At 39.8% G+C, this 10,126-nt stretch overlaps 1 protein-coding gene across 1 annotated transcript in view; it reads left to right on the forward strand.

Moving 5' to 3' along the window:
- Positions 1–300: 300 nt before the first annotated feature.
- Positions 301–10,126, forward strand: part of LOC138004906 (endothelin-converting enzyme homolog) — a 17,009-nt gene continuing 7,183 nt past the window's right edge. The window contains exons 1-12 of the mRNA XM_068851204.1: positions 301–1,436; positions 2,251–2,313; positions 2,684–2,887; positions 3,702–3,826; positions 4,564–4,786; positions 6,177–6,275; positions 6,385–6,462; positions 6,669–6,772; positions 7,228–7,286; positions 7,916–7,967; positions 8,271–8,338; positions 9,413–9,537. Of these exons, the coding sequence (XP_068707305.1) occupies positions 615–1,436; positions 2,251–2,313; positions 2,684–2,887; positions 3,702–3,826; positions 4,564–4,786; positions 6,177–6,275; positions 6,385–6,462; positions 6,669–6,772; positions 7,228–7,286; positions 7,916–7,967; positions 8,271–8,338; positions 9,413–9,537 (2,022 nt within the window). The 5' untranslated portion in view covers positions 301–614. The remainder of the gene's footprint in view (positions 1,437–2,250; positions 2,314–2,683; positions 2,888–3,701; positions 3,827–4,563; positions 4,787–6,176; positions 6,276–6,384; positions 6,463–6,668; positions 6,773–7,227; positions 7,287–7,915; positions 7,968–8,270; positions 8,339–9,412; positions 9,538–10,126) is intronic.

Genomic DNA, 10,126 nt, shown 5'->3' on the forward strand with positions numbered 1-10,126 from the left:
GCGCTACCAAGGATAGGCTTAAAAATGACGTTAAAAAACACGGCCACCAATAACTTGAGTCAAAATCCTCTATTTTGTCTCCTGTACCTTCCGCAGGTGAACATCGTGTCCCTCGGCGACAGTAACCTTAAGAACACAGTGGTTGTGTTGATCATACAACGAGTGAAAGCCTTACCCTAAGCTCAATAGATGACCTGCCACTGAGCTGGTACTAAAGTCAATTGTCATCTTAACAATTTTACATGTTTGATTTCTTTCAGCCAATCACCACTTTGCGTATCACACAATTTCCTTCAAAAGGTCCATAGAGATATTGTACGTGCGGGATTTTTTCAGTAAAAGCGAATTTCCAATAAAAGGAACAAAGAAGATTTCCCCGTGTTTTCGGGAGATTGAGAGAAAACTGAATTTTTCCCCCGTCGGCGGAGAGAAATTGCGTCATCCATCAACGAACGGTCTATGCTTTCAACGATAGTTTTCGCGTTCTTTGATTCCAGAATAATATTTGGGAAAGGACAAGTTTAAATGTTAAAAATAGGAAACTGAAGTATTTCATGTGCAAGAACCATCGACTCTTTTCACATATAAACGCTTAAATCCGTGTAACAACTACAATGGTCTCCACATGGTCCACCGATATACGATGGTCTAAACTTCGTCAGTTTGAATACGGAGAACCAAACAATCACGTCGGTGAACTAAAGAAAGCCTTACAAACAGCCAGCGATGAAAGCGACGATGAGTGGCTTGCTCAACTGGAGAGAGACTACGCTACCGCGAAGAGGAAACATAGAAGTTACTGGACTTCCTTAGAAAAAGCTTTAATATTGGCGCTCATAATATTCATTGTGATAAGTATGTCTTTAGCTTTTGTTATCATATACAAACAGTACCATCTGCCGATGATATTCAAAACTAGCCGTTATGGTCCTGACATTTGCGAGACTGCCGGTTGTGTGGCTGCCGCGTACAGTATCTTAAATCATGTGGATAACAGAGTCAACCCGTGCGACGATTTTTATAACTTTGCCTGTGGAAATTGGTTCAGAAGTAGCTCTATTCCCCCGGGTCATTCCAAATGGACGGCATTTCACCAAGCATCGGATAACAACCTCATGATCCTAAAGAAAATTCTTGAACGCACTGACTTGGAAATAAATGAAACAGCCGAGGTTTTCACAAAAGTGAAGAATTACTTCTCGGCTTGCATGAATAAGACTGCAGTTGAAAACCGGGGCGCACAGCCATTGAAGCAACTCATACAGTACGTAGGATCGTGGGCTATTAATAACAACGCTTCACAAGCGGTAACTTGGTCACCAGAGTCCTGGAATTTTGAACTTGCATTAAGTAGGATCCATAAATTGAAAAGTATGCCTCTATTTTACATGTTTGTGTCTGCCGATGACCGCAACTCCAGCCAGAATATTATACAGGTAAGGAAATGCCCATTCTCCTATAGTACAGTTACTTCTCCGGATATTAAGCCCGAGGATGAAGAGCTTCCGGCGCAGAGAGGGAAAGAGAAATTCTCCACCTCGGTCGTATCTTACTGAACGAGTTTCACGAACAGTTAATTAAACAATAACACGAACAACAAAAACTTACTGAGGAATGTGGTATGATGTGCTACATTTGGTCTAAATAGGCAACAGTTAATATCGTTCTCCAAGAGGTCAGTACAAATTTTCTCCTTTCTTGGCAAGAACGCCAAAGGCTTTGGGTAAAGAACCTGGCCCCAGTTGTTCAAACTATGGATAGGGCTATCCACCTGATAAATCACTATCCATTGGATAGCGCAATTGGTTTCGCTATGACTTATCCACTGGATAGTGATTTATCCGGTAGATAGCGCTATCCATCGATTGAACAACTGGGACCTGGAGGGAATACGAAATAAAAAAAGAGAGAAATAAAAAGGGAAAGAAATGTTACGAACTGACCTCAATTAATCATTATCATTGATATTCAATGAATACATAGAATAAATCTAACTACAGTCCTTCAATTAAGCTGTAAAGGAGCTATTTTTCGTATTCAGTTATCGTATCGCAAGTAAACTTAACTCAACTTTTTTACTATTACTGAATTTTTTTTCCAAATTTAAAGGCTCAATAAAGTGTTTATGCAATACATGGGTTCATAATTAGGCTGATTCTTTAAAAAAATTACAACTTTTGTCATATCTATATAATTACTTGTGCCCAACATTATATCTTTGTTAATTTATCACTGAAAATTCTCTTACAGATCCAACAAGCCGGAATCACGTTATCTGACAGAGATTATTACTTTAGGAATGAAACAGATAAGGTTATATCTTTGTGTGAATTTATTCTCTCTTTTTCTCACTTTATTTCAGTGTAGCGGGTTGGAATATATATTCATTACAAATCACCATTCATCAGTGATGTCAAAATAACATTTTCTTGTAAATAATGAAGTAACGCATGATTTTAAGCTCTCAAGTTGCCAGAACTGCTTCCATTTGCACCTCAAAATATCACGTTACTCATATCTCGTGCTGAAGCTTTCCACTTGAATGATAGCTAGATATGCTGCGCACACTAAAGCATGGACCAAGTTTTAAATGTTTTTCCGTTTGTGAGTCATATAAGCGTTTTTAGAGGTTTTAATTCCACCAATCAAAGAGACTTAAGAGCCAAATTGTTTTGGTTTGTAGGTCCTGGTAGCGTACAAAGAGTTCAGGGAAAAGATTGGTGCACTCCTAGGAGGGGAGATGAATTCAACACAAAAACAGATGGAGGAAATTTTTCAGCTTGAAAAGAAACTAGCCAAGATTTATGAACCCAAAGAACGCTTAAGAAACATGGAGAAGATTTATCACAAAATGACGGTAGCGGAATTGCAGCAATTAGCACCTGCGGTAAGATGCTTGGTCGGCGATTACAACAAGTTCGCCCTCTTGTTTCGGCACTTTTCCCATATAAAGGCGAGGGAGAGCGAATAGGGCAGGTTACTTTCTCCATATTCAATAAAAACCACGCCAACGTCGAAACTGACAGAAGATTTGTTGGATAGCGATTTACAACTTAGAAAGTTGTACCTGTTTACTTCGTCGATTCCTTTTCTTTTTCATTTTGTTCCTCTTGCTCTTAGTTTAAGGCAAGGAAATAGCAAAATTTACATCACTTTGAGCTTTCTTAAGGGAATGAGTCGTGTAAAAAAATCCTCAGGCTAAGTTCGGTAGTTTTAGCAAACTTCATGAATACTCAGAATTCGCTGGTCTCACCAAGTATATATATATCCTCAAGAAAAGACCTCATTGCTTTCAATCAGGGTTTCAAGGAGAAAATGAGCATTTCCAGATTTGCGACAACCGATTGTCTTCGTTTTATTTTCTGTCTAAAATTTCACGGAATTCTTAAACGATGAACATGGGGATCCATGCTGTACAATTTAGACTGTTGGGCCCAGACAGTCGATTTCTATCATTCCGTTAACTCTTCTTGAGTATGACGTCCCCCAAATTTGAATTGGATTGCTTGACACAATTGCACTTGCACAAAAACCAATGAATTTAAGCTTTTTAGGTCCTACGAAATGAATATAACGACGACAGTGTTTTTACAATTAAGCATTCCACAAAAGACCGAATAATACCCTGAAAAAGGATGAAAGTCATTATTCATACGGTTTTCATCTTTTGACAGTCTAATTCTAGAATCACCTGTTTTTAGATTTCATGGTTGGATTATATGAATGCGATGTTCAGCAGCCCAGTGACACACGAGGAGCACGTGGTAGTTTACACACCAGAATACTTAAAAAACATGTCAAACCTTGTCATCACGACGGATCGAAGGTAACGCTTGAATCCAGTAGTAAGACCTCATAGAGAATATCGCAGCGAAATGAACAACTCATACAGTTGCGGAGATCTCTCTCATCAATCTTCTCTACACTGCAAATTCAAATGTACTTTCTTTCTGATGGAGATATGAAATGAAGGCGCGCAGGACCAGCTCCGACCTGGCTTGAAGGCTCCGTAGTAGAGTAGTGTGTAACTTTATAGCACGCGGTCACTGGTTCAATTCCTGTACAGGCCTGGATTTTTTCATGCTTCCATCGCAACTGCATATGTTACTGTTTCCACTGCGAAGTTCTGTCTTACATCAATTAAGATAATTCTTGTCGATGGTATGGCCTGGTCATTCTCAGGTGCGACGCCAGTACCTTAGTTATCGTGTCGTGACTCCTGCAAATGCATAGTTGTAAAAAAAAGTTATAAAACTTGTCACCTCTCCTCGCGACCTTAATCGCAAAAAGACATGAGCGCAGAGGGTCACTGTATAACTCTCGGATGAGATTATTCTGCTTTTGTTTTAGAAACATCAGTTGCTTCTCTCAGTGGAAGAAGACTTGGCATAGTAATAGTAATAAGACCTCTCAATTTCAACAAATGTCGTTATGGTGTTTGTGCTTTAGAGGTCTTTCTGCATTCCATAGACCTGGCAAGTTTCTTGTTATCACCTTAGAAATCACCATTTAGTTACGAGTTAAAAATGCATTTCAAGGCTTCTCCAATGACAATATTCGCAGAATCCTGGCAAATTACATGGTGTGGCATCTTATAAAACCCTTGGTGAGCGAGCTATCCAAACCATTTCGTGACGCTTCACTGGAATTGATGAAAGTGGAAAAAGGAGTAGAGGGGAATGCTCCATCATGGAAGACCTGCGTCACCAAAACTGACTCCGTCATGGGCTTTGCTACAGGCTATCTTTACATCAAGGAAAGATCAGGGAAAGTCTCCAAGAAAGAGGTGAGTGCACTGAATCAGCTCTGAAACTGAAGATTTTTTTGTTGCCACGTGTGGCCAGGCCGGCCTCTGTCTTCGCCACTACACTACAGGGACGAACATGCATTATTTACTTCTGTACAATAAATCAATTGATATCTATGTATAATAACCAAAAAAATGCTAACCTGACCCTAATTTTTCTCTGGGCTTAATTTAAGCTCCAAAAAAGTTTCTTCAATTCATCTGAGTGCGTATTCAATCGAGGTCAAATGAGAATCACCCATTTAACCTACAATCGGCGACAAAATTGTGGAGACACTCTTATCCTTTAGGGTCGATTTCAAGCTCGGTGCGAAAATGGCCCCCTCCCCCGCACCCCTGTGACAATGTTGTGTTTTTTTCTGTTTCCTACGAGCCTTGTCAACAGCGGTACAACATTGATTAGGGTGGGAGAGGGAGGGTATCCCGGAAAAGTACTTTTTGGATACGTTTTCTTTGCAAAAGATTAATGTGTCGCTGTCAGTGTGCTCTGTTGGCAACTGTCTCAACCAATTTTGTCGCCGATTGTAGGTTTAAAATGATTCAACCTGAGAACGGATTTTACCGGCAACATTGATTCCAAAAGACACAATTGGAAATTTCTCGTCGGGTGCTCAAGTCCACTACGCATCACCTCAAATTTGGCCATTTCACGTCATTGTAAGGACGTGAAAGTATCATATTTCCCTTGACGCTGAGATTACTCTGTTTTGATAGGCTTCAACAGTGGGTGTGCGGGAATCTCCTAAGGGAGATTGGCTTTACATCCGTGGGAGTGCTGTATCTCCCAAGGGAGGCGTTCTATAAATAAATCTACTCGGGAAAGGTTTGACTCCTGGGCCAAGTATGGAAGACAGAGGCTCCTTTGATGAGCCCCTGTTTTTGTTCATTAAACCTATTGTTTTGTGGCGTCTTCTTTGTTGTCCACGTCGTCTTCGCGTAAATTACCTATAATCCTTCTTTTAAAGCGATTTTCAATTGAGTGTCGTAAAACCAAAATCAAAGTAATCACTTTAGTCAATCAGAAAGAACGTGGACAATCCGGTAAACCAACCAAAACTCGAAGTAATTACACGTAGCCCCCATAAAGCGCGGGAAAATGTGCACGCGCGAACCACGATTGGTTTTGGTTTCACTTCTGATTGGTTGAAAAAGGGGCTGCGAGAACTTTGAACGAATCACTGAGTCAACTAATTATAACCAAAGTAATTTGCTAATTACTTTCGACACTCAATTGAAAACCATTCTATGAGACGATTGACATTATTATTATTGGAGAATAACGTTGATTTCTCAGCTAACTAGAATTATGAAGGCGAACCTGAGCACAAACTTACTTTTAATTAATAATATGGTTTCTTTTTTTATGAAGGCGGAAGATATGATAGCTGAGATAAAAATGGCGTTCATATCAAACTTACCAAAGGTCGCGTGGATGGACGAGGAAACTAAAGCTAAGGCTTTGAAAAAGGTATACAAGCAAGCAAAGTACTGCTACATGAAGCATTGACATTATGCGTACATGCCTGATACTTAACACGCTGATGACACTGAATTGTTGTTGTCGTTTTTTCATTCAGGTCTCCTCAACCTTCGATATGATTGGCTATCCAAAGTGGGTCGAAGATACAGAAGCGCTGGACAAATACTACGAGAATGTAAGTGACATCCAGAATGTTTTCCACTGTCTTATTAATTGACGCTTTTCACACGGACTGTGATTTGCTCACAAATGAGTATAGATCGATTTACCTTTCCTGTATCTCCTCTTCATTTATTTTCCGTATCTAGGGATGGATTCATCATCCGATGAAAGTTAATTGTCTTGTTGATTTACTCCAATTTGTTGTCATTCCATTGAAAGCTTACCATTGGACCTGAAAACAGCTTTGAAAATTACCTGGAAGCAAGGAGGTTTTTCCACAACAAGTCTATGAACAGACGAGGAAAGATTGTCGACAGAAAAGAGTGAGTGTATTTTAAACCCAAAGCCTCAGCTCTCACTGTCGTCTAAAGAAAATGCTGCATGCCCCACTTGGGCGCTTTTGAATTAATTCTATAACGGAACCGCAATTCGCTATCAAATTGTTGTTGCATGAACATGCTCGGTGCATGATTAGTTTATAAATTTCGTGCCACAATCTCAGCCAATCAAAAAGAAGGGTAAATTGCTAAACCAATCGTGCCTCGCTTTCACGCCTTTTCCCGCGCTTCGCTCATTTATTGTACTTGGCCAAAGTGATCTATTTCGTTTGGTTTTGAGCACCTTAATTGCAAATTACTCCCTTCTTAAAATGAAGAACACCACTAATAGGGGGTCTTAAGTCTTTTAAATAGTTTTAAGGAACACTGAGAACAGTTTCTTAACCGGCTTGCGGAATCCGTGGATTCTTTACCGTCCATTTATTTTTAAATTCCTTCAGATGGCATATGACTCCAGCTGATGTCAACGCTTATTACAACTCTCCCAACAATTACATAGGTATGTTTTTTTTAGAAACGTTTCGGTTAACAGCTAGGAAATGATCTTCGTATTTACCGGGAAAATTTAAGAATAATTTATGTCAGTATTTGACAACGGAAAGGGTAGCAAGTAGCATAAGGACTTCGATGGGATACGAACGGGCTTCTCAGATTGACAGTTCTTTACTGACTACCCAGATACTATTTACGTCATCTTAATTTTCAATCTAGAGAGTTTGAGTATTAGTTTAGAGGATATCAAAGAGTCATAATGCAGAAAAAAGGGCTGGGTGAGACCCATGAGGGGTGGACTCAGTGAGACCCGTGAGAGGAGTGGATTTGTCAGAAATGTCCGGTAGTCTCGTCTCTACAAGGTATTCTTAACAGATATTTCATTGCACTTTTAAGGGCTGGTTTTATAAGTATATACAACAAACGGTATCTCAGTAGCGTCTCGATTATTAGTAGCTTTGATTAGGACAAAACACACAGACACTAATTGACGACATCTTAATGTGTTTGTATATGTTTCTTGTGTTTAGGCCTGGAATTGCGCTTGCGTCGCCAGTGAAATCTTTATTTTCAGAAGGTTCGATCGTTATTTTCTCAAATTGACAATCACCCGCGACTTTTTTTTCCTTTTAACAGCTTTTCCTTCAGGGATTTTACAGCAACCATTTTTTGACCCAGAGTTTCCACAGTAAGTATTCAGAAGTGATAATTTTAAAGCCAGTCCTAACTGGCTCCGTCGTTCAAAATATTTGCATGTTTCCGCAAACTCAGGCATACTTGAGAGAAATCGCATATTAGAACTCAAACCTCTGGCTTGGTTGCGTTTTCAAAAGAAAAGGAATAGAGGTAAGAAGCGCCTCAACCAACTAAACCTTTTTCACAAGTAAGCTTTTTTCCTCCAAATGGCGCGTTACATTTCAAAATTGTTACTTCAGATCAGAGCCCTTAGCTGAAAAAATAACGATTGATTTTAGGTTAACCCTCTTTGCAGGTCGGTAAATTACGGAGCTGTTGGAGTGGTGATGGGACATGAGCTCACTCATGGATTTGATGATCGAGGTATAAGTTTCCTTTTACATAAGTATCCCTATACTGCTGCAATTCTTGTGCCAGGTCGTTCGTGGTCAATGATCCGTGTGGTCTCGAACGACCTCCAAAAACCTTTTTATCTTGAGTCATTTGCAAACATTAAGACATCGAGAGCTCCGCAAGGCGCCGCACTAGTTTGCTGAAGAGATTGGTAGACGACAATAGAAACAAATCGTTTGGGATAAATGGCCACAAATGTGACGAGTTTGATTGAAACTAAGGCTTCAAACAAAGATTAAAATCTCTTCAGGAAAGGTGGGGTTAAAAATTTCGCCACCAGTAAAAAACTACATAAGAAATATTGTCAGTCTGCGGGTCGGAGACCGGAGAGGTGGAGGGAAAAAGAACAATACGACTGAACGCTAAAAGGCAGAGAAGTTCTTCTTGCGATGATGGCAATAGTAGATAGGGGCCGCGTGTGCGAGATAACCGACCTTTTGTACTTAACTTTGACACGCGCCCATTTTTCATTGGACAGGAGACTTCCATATTTTCCAGATTAGAGCACAACCCGCAAACTGATAAGACAACGGAAATGCCTCGCGATAAAATAACATTATGCTTTCGGTCAACGGCATAATGTTTGTTTTTTTCCTGGTGGGTGAAAACTGCAGGTTGCAGGTTAGGGTTGCAGGTCATTGTTTTACCATAACTGAAATAACCTAAACATTTACAAAAATGCTGGCCTTAGGCTTAAGCATTATTTTTTAGTCCTAATGTTAGCGGGAGTAAAGGTTTGGGTTGTTTCAGCTATGATGAAACAATTACTTGCAAGTCTAACCTGCAACCTACAGTTTACATCCTCCACTTTTTTTCTCAGGGTTCTCTCTTCCCTGGAGAGCGAAAACTCTGGGTGCGAAGTTGGAAGGGTCAATTGAGTTTGACAATTGGGGTTTGGTTAATTGAAGATAAACATAATGTAAAATAAAGCCTATCGCGTAGTTTGATTCATAGTAATTCATTGCAATCAGGGTCTTATTTTGTCTCAGGACATTTGGAAACAACAAGCCAAGACAAGTCATTAACAACTGTTGGCATTTGCAGGTCGCTTGTTCGACGAAAATGGTAACCTGGCCAGTTGGTGGCAGAACCAATCCGTAGACGCGTTTCAACAGCACGCTTCATGCATGGTGGATCAATATGGTAACTTCAGCGTGTCGGGAATAAAGGTAAGGTTTATGTTTCGTGAATCTTATTCGAAATGTAAGACAACTATTTGACCTTTTTGGTCACACAATTTCTTTTAAGGTAGGTTTAATTCAAAGGTAAATGAGTTGCGTATTCGTATGCAAATCAAAATCATTTCCCCGAAACAAACAGCAACTCGCAAATGGCCCAATGGCAAATCGCTCACTTTTCAACTCTGGTTTATTTCAATCATTAGCGATAAAACCTAGGCAAGAACATTGCAGAAATTTTCTCAACTTAAGATACAAGAATATAAAACAAAATTTTTTTGCGGGAGAAGAGTGAATCTTAAAATATACTTACATTGTTGCTCAAAGACGAAATCAACACTGTCCAACTAAAACAAGCACAACCTTCGAAACATGGCCTGCGTCATTCTGCGTCACATGGTTGCCTAGTCGCGGACGGCATGATGGGTATGAAAAAACAAAAACGAGATTGAACTCTCTGGGCCAAAAATCATTGCAGCGAAAACTTCAAATTTGCTTACGACAAAACAATAAACGTCACGTTCCCAACAAAACATCATCGCCGCCACGTTGGTGGACGAAAACAAAAGATCTCTCATTA

Source organism: Montipora foliosa, chromosome 6 (genome assembly GCF_036669935.1).
Source record: "Montipora foliosa isolate CH-2021 chromosome 6, ASM3666993v2, whole genome shotgun sequence".
NCBI classification, from domain to species: domain Eukaryota; kingdom Metazoa; phylum Cnidaria; class Anthozoa; order Scleractinia; family Acroporidae; genus Montipora; species Montipora foliosa.